Raw genomic sequence first — 17405 nt, 5'->3', positions numbered from 1 at the left:
TCTATGTGATGTTCAAACCTTGTCAATGCTTGTTATAATTCCTCAATTTTAATTTCACTAATGGTATAACCCTAGCTTTCCCCAAATTCTTTTGTCTGTTATTTTTACTTATCTCACCCTGAATCAAACTTTCCCAATTAGCCTTTTGACTGTCTTTGATCATGTCATTACCTATTTTATTGCAATCAGCTAAATGCTGTGGCCTATACATTTAACACTGCTAAGGGAATAGCAATGCAGGGGTGAGCAATGCAGGTTAGATAACAGTATTATAAGTGAGACATTAACAATTGGGCAAAAGAATTACACAAAAATTGAACAAGGATTGGACAATGGATAAGGCAAGTCCTGTTGTAACACTGTGTTTTATCCACTATTTGTTTAGTTTATTATAATGCTCAATATCTTCACATTCCTTTTTTGGTACCTTTTTGTCTCTATAAAAAACTGCTTTATTCTATTACTTCTTCCCCCTCACCACCTGCACTGTTCATTAGCCCATCTCTCTTAACCTCACCTTACTTTTGTATTCATGAACTTCACACATTCCTAAACACTCTCTCTCCTACTTGCAACTCAACACAAAAACAGTCTCACTACTGTAAATCTGCTTCTCATCTCATGTCACTCTCCCTCTTGCTCATACTAGCTGCTGGCGACATCTCCCCTAATCCTGGTCCCCAAAACTTCCTAACCTTGCACATCCCTGTGTGCCTTTTAATAGACTTCAAAAACAAAACTCTGGTAACCTTACTCACATTTGTCTTGCATCTAAAACCACCATCCCCCTTCACTTGTGCACTCTGGAACTCTCGCTCTGTTTGCAACAAGCTCACTTCTATCCATGATCTCTTTATCTCCCACTCTCTCAACCTTCTGGCTCTCACAGAAAGCTGGCTCTCTACTTCAGACACAGCATCCACTGCTGCACTGTCACATGGGGGTCTCCATTTCAGCCACACTCCTAGGTCTGGCAATAGACAAGGAGGTGGTGTCGGTATTTTACTTTCCTCTCGTTGCAGCTTTCAACAAATACAGCCCTTCTCTTCCCTCATATTTTCTTCATTTGACGCACACATGATTCGGTTATTCTCTCCCCTCTCTATACGTGTTGCAGTCATATATCGCCCCCCCCTGGCACCACAACTCAATTTTTAGATCACTTTGCTGCCTGGCTTCCTTATTTCCTTTCCTCAGACACCCCTGCCCTCATTCTTGGTGACTTAACATACCTCTTGACAATCCCACTGCCTCCTCTGCAAAACAACTTCTGCAACTCACTTCCTCTTTCGGTTTGTCACAATGGACTGACTCTCCCACTCACAAAGATGGTCACTCCCTTGATCTGATTTTTACCTATCGATGCACTATCTCAAATGTCACAAACTCCCCTATTCTTCTGACCATTATCTCCTTCTTTTGGGAGAAAAGTTCTTCAAGCTTTGGTGCCTTCTATTTAGGTCTACCTGTCTTGTCCCTCCCTTATCCTCTGTGTCCTCTAGCTTGGCTATTGGTTCCCAACAGTAATTGAGGATACCGTGGACTCACCATATCTTGGGAAAGAAAACAAAATGTATGCTTTCCTGATAAATGTCTTTCTTTTCGGATATGGTGAGTCCGTGGCCCCACCCTTTATTTTAAAGACAGTTTTTTTTATTTTGACTAAACCTCTACACCTTGTGTTTCTTCTTTTCTCCATTTTCCTTCGGTCGAATGACTGGGGATTGTGGGAAGGGGAGGGATATTTAACAGCTTTGCTGTGGTGCTCTTTGCCTCCTGCTGCTGGCCAAGAGTGATATTCCCACCAGTAATTGAGAATACCGTGGACTCATCATATCCGGAAAGAAAGAAATTTATCCGGTAAGCATACATTTATTTTATTTTTTCCCCCCCCACAGTCCATCGTAACCATTGGTGCAGCTGTCGGTGGCCTGTTTGGTGGTTGGATTGTAGATAGAATTGGAAGAAAACTCAGTCTGATGCTTTGCTCTTTGCCCTTCGTCTTTGGTTTTACCGTCATTATCTGTGCCCAGAATGTGTGGATGCTGTATGTAGGACGCATGCTAAATGGTTTTGCGAGTGGAGTCACGTCACTGGTCGTTCCGGTAAGTAATGTAAAAAACAATACAATAAATTTCATATACAGTAGTGTTTTTATATGAGCAGCAATTTAGCATGTTAGGAGAATTTCTAAAAATACTTATTACAATTTTGACTTAAATTTTTTCTTTCATGATTCAGATGGAGCAGCAAGTTTCTAATTTACACCTATTATCAATTTCTCTTCGTTCTCTTGCTATCTTTATTTGAAAAAGAAGGCATCTAAGCTATTTTTGTGGTTCAGAACCATGGAAAGCACTTGTTTATTGGTGGGTGAATTTATCCACCAATCAGCAAGAACAACCCAGTGTGTTCACCAACAATTGGCCGGCATCTAAACTTACATTCTTGCATTTCAAATAAAGATACCAAGAGAATGAAGACAATTTGATAATAGGAGTCAGTTAGAAAGTTACTTAAAATTGCTGCTCTATCTGAATCACAAAAGAGAATATTTGGGTTCAGTGTCCCTTTAAGTAGAATGAAGAATAGTTTTTTTTCTGTTTGTTTAACATTTATAGTGTTATAGAGTACAAGTAGTGTACTATTTAGCGCTTTTGCTCTAGTGTAAACTTTGCTAGAAGTAATCTTTTTGCACGCATTGGGTTGTGCGTGTATACAAGTAGCGTACTATTTAGCGCTTTTGCTCTAGTGTAAACTTTGCTAGAAGTAATCTTTTTTGCATGCGTTGGGTTGTGCGTGTATACAAGTAGCGTACTATTTAGCGCTTTTGCTCTAGTGTAAACTTTGCTAGAAGTAATCTTTTTGCACGCGTTGGGTTGTGCGTGTATACAAGTAGCGTACTATTTAGCGCTTTTGCTCTAGTGTAAACTTTGCTAGAAGTAATCTTTTTGCACGCATTATGTTGTGCGTGTATACAAGTAGCGTACTATTTAGCGCTTTTGCTCTAGTGTAAACTTTGCTAGAAGTAATCTTTTTGCACGCATTGGGTTGTGCGTGTATACAAGTAGCGTACTATTTAGCGCTTTTGCTCTAGTGTAAACTTTGCTAGAAGTAATCTTTTTGCACGCATTGGATTGTGCGTGTATACAAGTAGCGTACTATTTAGCGCTTTTGCTCTAGTGTAAACTTTGCTAGAAGTAATCTTTTTGCACGCATTGGGTTGTGCGTGTATACAAGTAGCGTACTATTTAGCGCTTTTGCTCTAGTGTAAACTTTGCTAGAAGTAATCTTTTTTGCATGTGTTGGGTTGTGCGTGTATACAAGTAGCGTACTATTTAGCGCTTTTGCTCTAGTGTAAACTTTGCTAGAAGTAATCTTTTTTGCATGCGTTGGGTTGTGCGTGTATACAAGTAGCGTACTATTTAGCGCTTTTGCTCTAGTGTAAACTTTGCTAGAAGTAATCTTTTTGCATGCGTTGGATTGTGCGTGTATACAAGTAGCGTACTATTTAGCACTTTTGCTCTAGTGTAAACTTTGCTAGAAGTAATCTTTTTGCACGCATTGGGTTGTGCGTGTATACAAGTAGCGTACTATTTAGCGCTTTTGCTCTAGTGTAAACTTTGCTAGAAGTAATCTTTTTTGCATGTGTTGGGTTGTGCGTGTATACAAGTAGCGTACTATTTAGCGCTTTTGCTCTAGTGTAAACTTTGCTAGAAGTAATCTTTTTTGCATGTGTTGGGTTGTGCGTGTATAAAAGTAGCGTACTATTTAGCGCTTTTGCTCTAGTGTAAACTTTGCTAGAAGTAATCTTTTTTGCACGCGTTGGGTTGTGCGTGTATACAAGTAGCGTACTATTTAGCGTTTTGCTCTAGTGTAAACTTTGCTAGAAGTAATCTTTTTGCACGCGTTGGGTTGTGCGTGTATACAAGCAGCGTACTATTTAGCGCTTTTGCTCTAGTGTAAACTTTGCTAGAAGTAATCTTTTTTGCATGTGTTGGGTTGTGCGTGTATACAAGTAGCGTACTATTTAGCGCTTTTGCTCTAGTGTAAACTTTGCTAGAAGTAATCTTTTTTGCATGTGTTGGGTTGTGCGTGTATACAAGTAGCGTACTATTTAGCGCTTTTGCTCTAGTGTAAACTTTGCTAGAAGTAATCTTTTTGCACGCATTGGGTTGTGCGTGTATACAAGTAGCGTACTATTTAGCGCTTTTGCTCTACTGTAAACTTTGCTAGAAGTAATCTTTTTTGCACGTGTTGGGTTGTGCGTGTATACAAGTAGCGTACTATTTAGCGCTTTTGCTCTAGTGTAAACTTTGCTAGAAGTAATCTTTTTTGCATGCGTTGGGTTGTGCGTGTATACAAGTAGCGTACTATTTAGCGCTTTTGCTCTAGTGTAAACTTTGCTAGAAGTAATCTTTTTGCACGCATTGGGTTGTGCGTGTATACAAGTAGCGTACTATTTAGCGCTTTTGCTCTACTGTAAACTTTGCTAGAAGTAATCTTTTTTGCACGTGTTGGGTTGTGCGTGTATACAAGTAGCGTACTATTTAGCGCTTTTGCTCTAGTGTAAACTTTGCTAGAAGTAATCTTTTTTGCATGCGTTGGGTTGTGCGTGTATACAAGTAGCGTACTATTTAGCGCTTTTGCTCTAGTGTAAACTTTGCTAGAAGTAATCTTTTTGCACGCATTGGATTGTGCATGTATACAAGTAGCGTACTATTTAGCGCTTTTGCTCTAGTGTAAACTTTGCTAGAAGTAATCTTTTTTTTTTTTGCACGCGTTGGGTTGTGTGTGTATACAAGTAGCGTACTATTTAGCGCTTTTGCTCTAGTGTAAACTTTGCTAGAAGTAATCTTTTTGCACGCGTTGGGTTGTGCGTGTATACAAGTAGCGTACTATTTAGCATTTTGCTCTAGTGTAAACTTTGCTAGAAGTAATCTTTTTGCACGCGTTGGGTTGTGCGTGTATACAAGTAGCGTACTATTTAGCGCTTTTGCTCTAGTGTAAACTTTGCTAGAAGTAATCTTTTTGCACGCGTTGGGTTGTGCGTGTATACAAGTAGCGTACTATTTAGCGCTTTTGCTCTAGTGTAAACTTTGCTAGAAGTAATCTTTTTGCACGCGTTGGGTTGTGCGTGTATACAAGTAGCGTACTATTTAGCGCTTTTGCTCTAGTGTAAACTTTGCTAGAAGTAATCTTTTTGCACGCGTTGGGTTGTGCGTGTATACAAGTAGCGTACTATTTAGCGCTTTTGCTCTAGTGTAAACTTTGCTAGAAGTAATCTTTTTGCACGCGTTGGGTTGTGCGTGTATACAAGTAGCGTACTATTTAGCGCTTTTGCTCTAGTGTAAACTTTGCTAGAAGTAATCTTTTTGCACGTGTTGGATTGTGCGTGTATACAAGTAGCGTACTATTTAGCGCTTTTGCTCTAGTGTAAACTTTGCTAGAAGTAATCTTTTTGCATGCGTTGGGTTGTGCGTGTATACAAGTTGAAAGTACAACGTTTGTGCGCAAGCAAAACCAGGCACGCGGGTTAGATAAACAGGTATATACAGATGTACATAGCTATAGATATTTACAATAAAAATGACATTTTCTTGTAAGTGAAAGACATTGGAATGGTCATTATGTCAGAATATTAGGATATGATAAGGGTTTTAGGGCTTTACGCCCAGTGTAGAATTATACATTAAGTATGCAATTGGTAGGTTAAAATGTAACACTTTATTGAAAAAAAATATAACATGAACATAACAATAATCTAAAGTTGGGTCTCAGGAAAGGGTGTATCACAATCCTCTTATGGTTCCTTGTATATGACCCAACACTAAGTTAAAAACAAATAAATAGGGCCAGGTAGCTAAGGGGTGTGGGTGAATAATAGCGCTTTCCAGTAAGTATAGGGTTAACATCAGTTTTAAACATTCATCACAGGCACTACTATGCGCTCCTGCCTGCAAGCTTTGTGGGGGTTACCCAGTCAGCCGGTTTCTTGCTAGAGTCCCTATAACTAATATCAGCAGCACTTGACACAGGGCTTACAGTATGTGTACTACGTATTGCACATGGAACATAATCATGTATCCATTTAGTCTCAATCAATTGCAGTATTACAAAGCGTGCACGCTATTGAAACACACGCACTCCATGTGGGCGGGGCTAAGGGGTAGCGTGTGTTTCAATAGTATCGGGTAACATGGGCATCAGCTGTGTCAAGCATGGATTTAATTTGTTCCCTGTAACTTTAACCTACATTGCCGCGTCGGAGAGCGTGGCTGCTGTCTCTATGTACAACCTCACGGTTTTAAACCATAATAGTGAGAAGCTGCGGCAACAAAAACACTTTCCAGTCGTTATCTTGGTGCACTCTGGAAGCTGGTGTGGGTTGCATTCCTGAACGCTGTGACAAACACCATGCTGATAAGTTTGTTTTTACACAATTAACGTTTCATTCTTTCTACAGATGTGCCAATCAGAAATGAAGACACAGATTCTCTTTATTTCAGTGAGCACACTTGCTCTCGTGTGTAGTCTTAGGATATATTAAAGGGATAGGAAAGCCAAAATTAAACTTGCATGTCATTTTAAGACACTTTTAAATTCACTTCTATTTTCAAATATGCTTTGTTCTCTTGGTATCCATTGTTGAAAAAAAAAAATGCACATATCCTACACTAGTGGGAGCTGCTGCTGATTGGTGCCTGCACACATAAGTCTCTTGTGATTGGCTAAATAGAGGTGTTCAGCTAGCTGCCTGTCTCTTGTGATTGGCTAAATAGAGGTGTTCAGCTAGCGCCTGTCTCTTGTGATTGGCTAAATAGAGGTGTTCAGCTAGCTGCCTGTCTCTTGTGATTGGCTAAATAGAGGTGTTCAGCTAGCTGCCTGTCTCTTGTGATTGGCTAAATAGAGGTGTTCAGCTAGCTGCCTGTCTCTTGTGATTGGCTAAATAGAGGTGCTCAGCTAGCTGCCTGTCTCTTGTGATTGGCTAAATAGAGGTGCTCAGCTAGCTGCCTGTCTCTTGTGATTGGCTAAATAGAGGTGCTCAGCTAGCTGCCTGTCTCTTGTGATTGGCTAAATAGAGGTGTTCAGCTAGCTGCCTGTCTCTTGTGATTGGCTAAATAGAGGTGCTCAGCTAGCTGCCTGTCTCTTGTGATTGGCTAAATAGAGGTGCTCAGCTAGCTGCCTGTCTCTTGTGATTGGCTAAATAGAGGTGCTCAGCTAGCTGCCTGTCTCTTGTGATTGGCTAAATAGAGGTGTTCAGCTAGCTGCCTGTCTCTTGTGATTGGCTAAATAGAGGTGCTCAGCTAGCTGCCTGTCTCTTGTGATTGGCTAAATAGAGGTGCTCAGCTAGCTGCCTGTCTCTTGTGATTGGCTAAATAGAGGTGCTCAGCTAGCTGCCTGTCTCTTGTGATTGGCTAAATAGAGGTGCTCAGCTAGCTGCCTGTCTCTTGTGATTGGCTAAATAGAGGTGCTCAGCTAGCTGCCTGTCTCTTGTGATTGGCTAAATAGAGGTGCTCAGCTAGCTGTCTGTCTCTTGTGATTGGCTAAATAGAGGTGTTCAGCTAGCTGCCTGTCTCTTGTGATTGGCTAAATAGAGGTGTTCAGCTAGCTGCCTATCTCTTGTGATTGGCTAAATATAGGTGCTCAGCTAGCTGCCTGTCTCTTGAGATTGGCTAAATAGAGGTGCTCAGATAGCTGCCTGTCTCTTGTGATTGGCTAAATAGATGGGTTCAGCTAGCTGCCAGTAGTGCAATGCTGTTCCTTCAGCAAAGGATAACAAGAGAATGAATCAACTTTGATAATAGAAGTCATTTGGAAAGTTGTTTAAAATTATATGCGCTATACAAATCACGAAAGAACATTTTGGGGTTTCCTATCCCTTTTTAAATAACCCTTTAACCACACGATATATTCCTTATGTTGACGTATACGTTTGATGCCATAGATATAGCAGGTGTAAATGATCTGTTTACCTACTGTGTTCTGTTAAAGTCAAGTGTTTGGTTTAACCACCATTTGAGTCATTTTAACAACCAGGTAGGTATTGTCAGGACGTTTGTATTCAAGACGCTCACAGCTAAACTCTGATTTTTTTCTTTTACATGGGCTATACTGATATAATTAGATGAAGAAGTAGACTGATCTGTTTTATGTGCCTTTGCACCGGACACGAGGAAGTATTTCCATAATGCTTTACTCATGTGCAGGAACTAGTTATCTACACTGGAAATGTAAACCAACTGATAAGATAGGTGATGATATGACCCTAGCTATTAACATTATAACTTACTATGATAAACATATATTATAATTAGGCAAGCGCTGGAACTATAAGTATTCTGCCGTAGGGTATAGGGCCCATGCCCATATGGCAGAGCTTGAGTACATAAGATGGCTCTATTGATACCTCATTCATTCTAATAACCATACAGTACTGCCTACTTTTTGTAGATTGCAAATACGTAACTAGGTATAAACTTATTCTTGTCTGGGTTAAACATATCTATGTTCAGATGATCAATCTCACATTGAATTTCATCTACAACTTCTCCAAATAGCCCCTCTGGGGTCAGATCTTTATTATGACCTCAGAGCAATATACAGAATGATTACCATTCTACTGGGAACCTGGTAAAACCTTTAACACAGTTAGGAACCATTGTCCATTGCCAATAACTGGCGCTCGGTAACAATACAGAACAATTCATAGAGATCCTGAGACATCCATTACCTATTTAAAGATTATTTATTGTGCTTTACACAACTTTGGTTACTGTTGGCGGGATGCACAATTGCTTGTTTAGCCCTATAGCTGTAAGCTTTAAACTTATACATTTCTTCTCTACTATAAATGTTTATATTTCAATAGCCTACTATATACTGAATTAAGGTTTATCCTTTCATTGCAAGTAGACAAACTATCTATACTATATTTACTAGTTTTCGTGTGTTACTTGGACTTACATACTGTTTTATTGTACGCTTTGTAGACCCAGACCAACGTAGGAACATGCGCAAAGGTGCTGGATCACCGTTTCATTTGTAATAGCTAGTACATAACTTATTCTATGTCTGCTGATCTCGAGGCGATTAATGATCTTTCATAGTTTGTTTTATTCTATACTCCACTAGTTTTAACCTAACATAAGAACATACACATAGACGTTCAACACAAGCTATCATCTATTGTCATTTAAATATGGTCTTCAGACACATGTTCCTTCACTGGCTTCAAAACCTCATACAGTCTCAACACCCCTTCTTTCAGTCAGATATACTCTGTCACTTACTACTATTTCTAAAAATTAGGTAAATAAAGCCTCAGATGGACAACAAATGATATATTACATTGTGTCATGGAGAAGCCATGTATGAAAAACTAAGTGCACCCTTACTGCTTCCATAGGAATTAAGAGGCTAAGTAGCAACCAGGTGCAGCTCATCAAATGCCCTTGATTATCTGATCATCAGCAAGCGTGAGCACCTCTATAAAAGCTGAAGATTTAGCAGTTTGCTGGTCTGGAGCATTCAGGTGTTAACTCAAAGCCAAGGAGGAAAGACATCAGCAATGATCTTAGAGAAGCCATTGTTGCTGCCCCTAAATCTGGGAAGGGTTCTAAGGCCATTTACAAACAATTTAAAGTCCATCATTCTACAGTGAGAAAGATTATTCACAAGTGGAAAACATTTAAGGCAGTTGCCAATCTTCCCAGGAGTGGATGCCCCAGCAAATTCACCCCAAGGTCAGACCGTGCAATGTTCAGAGAAATTGCAAAAATGACAATGACCGTACAATTAGAAAAAGACTAAACAAGTATGGTTTGTATGGAAGGGTTGCCAGGAGAAAGCCTTTTCTCTCTAAAAAGAACATGGCAGCACGGCTTAGGTTTGCAAAGTTTAATCTGAACAAACCACAAGACTTCTGGAACAATATCCTTTGGACGGACGAGAATAAAGTGGAGATGTTTGGCCATAATATACAGCATCACTTTTGTGCTGATATGCTGTTTTGCTTTTCACCAAACATCTCATACAAACTGTCAAGCACGGCGGTGGAGGGGTGATGATTTGGGCTTGTTTTGGAACAGGACCTGGGCACTTTGCCGTCATTGAGTCGACCATGAGCTCCTCTGTATACCAAAGTATTCTAGAGTCAAATGTGAGGGCATCTGTCCGACAGCTAAAGCTTGGCTGAAATAGGGTCATACAACAGGACAATGATCCCAAGCACACCAGAAAAATCTACAACAGAATGGCTGAAAATAAAAGAATCAAGGTGTTGCAATGGTCCAGTCAAAGTCCAGACCTCAACCCAATTGAAATTCTGTGGCAGAACCTTAAGAGAGCTGTGCATAAACAAATGCCCGCAAACCTCAAACTGAAGCAGCGTTGTAAAGAAGAGTAGGTCAATGTTCCTCCACAACAATGTGAGAGACTGATATTCATACAGAAAACTATTACTTTAAGTTATTGCTGCTCAAGGTGGTTCTACAAGCTATTGAATCATAAGGTGTTTTTCTTACATGTCTTCTCCATTTTATCTTTATTTTTGTTAAATAAGTCATGACACAGTGTAATATGTCATGTTTTTTTTTCATCCGAGTTGTATTTACCTAATTTTATGACCTGCTAAGGACCAGATGATTATGTCCTGATACAGCGCTACGGAATTTGGTGGCGCTATACAAATAAATGATAATAATACATAAAACCATAGAATTCAAAGAGGGTGCACTTTCTTTTTCACATGACTGTATATACAAACTGTCATTACCATAAGTAATGAGCTATAATATTTGTAATGAAGTAAGCGCAGTATTACATGATATCTTTATATCACTTTAATAATGTATACTGATAACACTGATATGTACAAACTGTCATTACCATAAGGAACGAGCTATAGTATTTGTAATGAAGTAAGCACAGTATTATGTGATATATTTATATTAATACAATAATGTATATACCAACACTAATATGTACAAACTGTCATTACCATAAGTAACGAGCTATAGTATTTGTAAAGAAGTAAGCGCAGTATTACATGATATCTTTATATTACTATAATAATGTATATACCAACACTGATATGTACAAACTGTCATTACCATAAGTAACGAGCTATAGTATTTGTAATGAAGTAAGCGCAGTATTATGTGATATCTTTATATTACTATAATAATGTATATACCAACACTAATATGTACAAACGTATGTCATTACCATAAGTAACGAGCTATAGTATTTGTAATGAAGTAAGCATAGTATTATGTGATATCTTTATATTACTACAGTAATGCATATACCAACACTGATATGTACAAACTGTCATTATCATAAGTAACGAGCTATAGTATTTGTAATGAAGTAAGTGCAGTATTATGTGATATATTTATATTAATACAATAATGTATATACCAACACTGATATGTACAAACTGTCATTACCATAAGTAACGAGCTATAGTATTTGTAATGAAGTAAGCACAGTATTATGTGATATCTTTATATTACTATAATAATGTATATACCAACACTGATATGTACAAACGTATGTCATTACCATAAGTAACGAGCTATAGTATTTGTAATGAAGTAAGCGCAGTATTACATGATATCTTTATATCACTATAATAATGTATACACCAACACTAATATGTACAAACTGTCATTATCATAAGTAAAGAGCTATAGTATTTGTAAAGAAGTAAGCGCAGTATTACATGATATCTTTATATCACTATAATAATGTATATACCAACACTGATATGTACAAACTGTCATTACCATAAGTAACATGATGATATAGTATTTGTAATGAAGTGCAGTATCATGTGATATATTTATATTACTATAATAATGTATACTGATAACACTGATATGTACAAACTGTCATTACCATAAGTAACGCTATAGTATTTGTAATGAAGTAAGCGCAGTATTATGTGATATCTTTATATTACTATAATAATGTATATACCAACACTGATATGTACAAACTGTCATTACCATAAGTAACGAGCTATAGTATTTGTAATGAAGTAAGCGCAGTATTATGTGATATCTTTATATTACTATAATAATGTATATACCAACACTGATATGTACAAACTGTCATTACCATAAGTAACAAGCTATAGTATTTGTAATGAAGTAAGCGCAGTATTATGTGATATATTTATATTAATACAATAATGTATATACCAACACTGATATGTACAAACTGTCATTACCATAAGTAACATGATATAGTATTTGTAATGAAGTAAGCGCAGTATTATGTGATATATTTATATTAATACAATAATGTATATACCAACACTGATATGTACAAACTGTCATTACCATAAGTAACGAGCTATAGTGTTTGTAATGAAGTAAGCACAGTATTATGTGATATCCTTATATTACTATAATAATGTATATACCAACACTGATGTGTACAAACGTATGTCATTATCATAAGTAACGAGCTATAGTGTTTGTAATGAAGTAAGCGCAGTATCATGTGATATATTTATATTAATACAATAATGTATATACCAACACTGATATGTACAAACTGTCATTACCATAAGTAACGAGCTATAGTATTTGTAATGAAGTAAGCGCAGTATTATGTGATATCTTTATATTACTATAATAATGTATACTGATAACACTGATATGTACAAACTGTCATTACCATAAGTAACGTGTTATAGTATTTGTAATGAAGTAAGCGCAGTATTATGTGATATCTTTATATTACTATAATAATGTATATACCAACACTGATATGTACAAACTGTCATTACCATAAGTAACATGATATTGTATTTGTAATGAAGTAAGCACAGTATTATGTGATATCTTTATATTACTATAATAATGTATATACCAACACTAATATGTACAAACGTATGTCATTACCATAAGTAACAAGCTATAGTATTTGTAATGAAGTAAGCATAGTATTATGTGATATCTTTATATTACAACAGTAATGTATTTACCAACACTGATATGTACAAACTGTCATTACCATAAGTAACGAGCTATAGTATTTGTAATGAAGTAAGCGCAGTATTACATGATATCTTTATATTACTATAATAATGTATATACCAACACTGATATGTACAAACGTATGTCATTACCATAAGTAACGAGCTATAGTATTTGTAATGAAGTAAGCACAGTATTATGTGATATCTTTATATTACTATAATAATGTATACTGATAACACTGATATGTACAAACTGTCATTACCATAAGTAACAAGCTATAGTATTTGTAATGAAGTAAGCGTAGTATTATGTGATATATTTATATTACTATAATAATGTATATACCAACACTAATATGTACAAACTGTCATTACCATAAGTAACGAGCTATAGTATTTGTAATGAAGTGCAGTATCATGTGATATATTTATATTAATACAATAATGTATATACCAACACTGATATGTACAAACGTATGTCATTATCATAAGTAACGAGCTATAGTATTTGTAATGAAGTAAGCGCAGTATTATGTGATATCTTTATATTACTATAATAATGTATATACCAACACTATGTACAAACTGTCATTACCATAAGTAACGTGCTATAGTATTTGTAATGAAGTAAGCTCAGTATTATGTGATATCTTTATATTACTATAGTAATGTATACTGATAACACTGATATGTACAAACTGTCATTACCATAAGTAACGTGCTATAGTATTTGTAATGAAGTGCAGTATCATGTGATATATTTATATTAATACAATAATGTATATACCAACACTGATATGTACAAACTGTCATTACCATAAGTAACGAGCTATAGTATTTGTAATGAAGTAAGCGCAGTATTATGTGATATCTTTATATTACTATAATAATGTATATACCAACACTGATATGTACAAACTGTCATTACCATAAGTAACGAGCTATAGTATTTGTAAGGAAGTAAGCTCAGTATTATGTGATATCTTTATATTACTACAGTAATGTATATACCAACACTGATATGTACAAACTGTCATTACCATAAGTAACGAGCTATAGTATTTGTAATGAAGTAAGCGCAGTATTATGTGATATCTTTATATTACTATAATAATGTATATACCAACACTGATATGTACAAACTGTCATTACCATAAGTAACGAGCTATAGTATTTGTAAGGAAGTAAGCTCAGTATTATGTGATATCTTTATATTACTACAGTAATGTATTTACCAACACTGATATGTACAAACTGTCATTACCATAAGTAACGAGCTATAGTATTTGTAATGAAGTAAGCACAGTATTATGTGATATCTTTATATTACTATAATAATGTATTTACCAACACTGCTATGTACAAACTGTCATTACCATAAGTAACGAGCTATAGTATTTGTAATGAAGTAAGCGCAGTATCATGTGATATATTTATATTAATACAATAATGTATATACCAACACTGATGTGTACAAACTGTCATTACCATAAGTAACATGCTATAGTATTTGTAATGAAGTAAGCGCGGTATTATGTGATATCTTTATATTACTATAATAATGTATACTGATAACACTGATATGTACAAACTGTCATTACCATAAGTAACATGCTATAGTATTTGTAATGAAGTAAGCGCAGTATCATGTGATATATTTATATTAATATAATAATGTATATACCAACACTGATATGTACAAACTGTCATTACCATAAGTAACGAGCTATAGTATTTGTAATAAAGTAAGCACAGTATTATGTGATATCTTTATATTACTATAATAATGTATATACCAACACTGATATGTACAAACGTATGTCATTACCATAAGTAACATGCTATAGTATTTGTAATGAAGTAAGCGCGGTATTATGTGATATCTTTATATTACTATAATAATGTATACTGATAACACTGATATGTACAAACTGTCATTACCATAAGTAACGAGCTATAGTATTTGTAATGAAGTAAGCGCAGTATTATGTGATATCTTTATATTACTATAATAATGTATATACCAACACTGATATGTACAAACTGTCATTACCATAAGTAACGAGCTATAGTATTTGTAATGAAGTAAGCGCAGTATTATGTGATATATTTATATTAATACAATAATGTATATACCAACACTGATATGTACAAACTGTCATTACCATAAGTAACGAGCTATAGTATTTGTAATGAAGTAAGCGCAGTATCATGTGATATCTTTATATTACTATAATAATGTATATACCAACACTGATATGTACAAACTGTCATTACCATAAGTAACAAGCTATAGTATTTGTAATGAAGTAAGCGCAGTATTATGTGATATCTTTATATCACTATAATAATGTATATACCAACACTGATATGTACAAACTGTCATTACCATAAGTAACGTGATATAGTATTTGTAATGAAGTAAGCGCAGTATTATGTGATATATTTATATTACTATAATAATATATATACCAACACTGATATGTACAAACTGTCATTACCATAAGTAACGAGCTATAGTATTTGTAATGAAGTAAGCGCAGTATTATGTGATATCTTTATATTACTATAATAATGTATATACCAACACTGATATGTACAAACTATCATTACCATAAGTAACGTGCTATAGTATTTGTAATGAAGTAAGCACAGTATTATGGGATATATTTATATTACTATAATAATGTATACTGATAACACTGATATGTACAAACTGTCATTACCATAAGTAACATGCTATAGTATTTGTAATGAAGTAAGCTCAGTATTATGTGATATCTTTATATTACTATAATAATGTATATACCAACACTGATATGTACAAACTGTCATTACCATAAGTAACGTGCTATAGTATTTGTAATGAAGTGCAGTATCATGTGATATATTTATATTAATACAATAATGTATATACCAACACTGATATGTACAAACTGTCATTACCATAAGTAACGAGCTATAGTATTTGTAAGGAAGTAAGCTCAGTATTATGTGATATCTTTATATTACTACAGTAATGTATTTACCAACACTGATATGTACAAACTGTCATTACCATAAGTAACGAGCTATAGTATTTGTAATGAAGTAAGCACAGTACAGTCTGCTAGTGCAATTGAATTGCAGTTTCCTGATGGCTTCCGGTGGGGGGCGGAGCTAGCAGAGGCACGCTAGCACGATGCTCTGAGGGAAAGAGCTAACTTCCACACATCCCACAGCGCACAGCTTCCTTGGCCCTATTCGACTAGGGGCCTGGAAGGCCTAGACAGCGCTAGGAAGCCCCATACAGACGCCGCCGGCCCTGTCGGCTAGGGCTCAGCGAAGGTGTCCAAAAATTTTCACTGTTTTTTCAAGCAGGCGCTGAAGTGGTAGACGCGGTAAGCTGCAAGAGGGTAATACTGGCAACTCTCTGTTACCGGCCCCACGGAAAGTCAAGGCAACCTGCGGACCCAGCTGCTTTGCTTATGAACGGGTGGTACACCAGAGGAAGAAGTAGCAGCTTCAATATACACAGGAGCATAAAGGCAGCTGCTTACGGAATGTAGCCGGGTCCTCCTAACATAGAGCTACATAATAACGGAAGAGAGGGGAGGAAGCCAGACGTTGTCTCCCGGCGGCCAGAAAGCTGGAGTGGCTGGGGAAGGCGGTAGCACAAGAGGAGAAACGGCAAACAGCGCCAATCCCCACAGCTATCAGGTCCGGCCCTCGCTTCAATCCTAAGGTATAGGCGAGATACTCCTGCAGATATGTGAGTAACTTTATTATTATTACTATATGTGCTTAAGCGCTATTTTCTGCTGATATAAGTGGGCTGACAGGCTGCAAGAGGGTTAATGGAAGTGTGGGGACTGTGTCAGCAATCGCATTTAACACGCTGCCTGCCTGCATTTAACAAGCTTTGCATGTGGCCTTACTACTAACACAATAATCCTTCAGACTGGGCTGTATCCTAACGCACTAAAGAGCTCTCTGACTTGCTCATTGAGATCCTAACTACAAAGATAGAACTGAGATCTGCTGGGCTACAAGTTCTCTTCACCACTCCACCACTGTGTATAATTACATTTAAAAACCCTCCTGCTGTTTCTGGGCTATACAGTGTGCAAAGCACCCCTTAAAAGACTGGCGGAAGCTATAGGGCCTCTGGACATACTGCAAGTGGGCAATTAGCCCGTTCAGGACAAGAAGGATCCTTTTTCAGTCAGGCAGCCCTATCATAAGCCATACACAGCCCACTCTGTTTCCACAGTAGCGCCAAGGCACCAGCCAGAAAAATTTAGCTGTAAAGATTATCCCATACCTGGAAGTGTCAGTCGGGCATTTTGGTTTTGGAGGCTCACAAGAGATAAAGAGAATGTGAAAGCCACTATTAAAGAACTGTTATATATCGGTGGCTTCTGTTGGACTC

General features: G+C 36.6%; 1 protein-coding gene across 4 annotated transcripts in view; it reads left to right on the top strand.

Annotated features, from left to right (window-relative positions):
* SLC2A8 (solute carrier family 2 member 8) overlaps positions 1-17405 on the top strand; it is a 179671-nt gene that overhangs the window by 59882 nt on the left and 102384 nt on the right. For all 4 annotated transcript variants that reach the window (XM_053695349.1, XM_053695350.1, XM_053695351.1 and 1 more), the window contains one exon: positions 1899-2105. In XM_053695349.1, coding sequence (XP_053551324.1) covers positions 1899-2105 — 207 coding nt within the window. The remainder of the gene's footprint in view (positions 1-1898; positions 2106-17405) is intronic.

The sequence above is a fragment of the Bombina bombina genome, chromosome 12, assembly GCF_027579735.1.
Source record: "Bombina bombina isolate aBomBom1 chromosome 12, aBomBom1.pri, whole genome shotgun sequence".
NCBI classification, from domain to species: Eukaryota; Metazoa; Chordata; class Amphibia; order Anura; family Bombinatoridae; genus Bombina; species Bombina bombina.
This window is presented reverse-complemented; position numbering and strand designations above follow the sequence as displayed.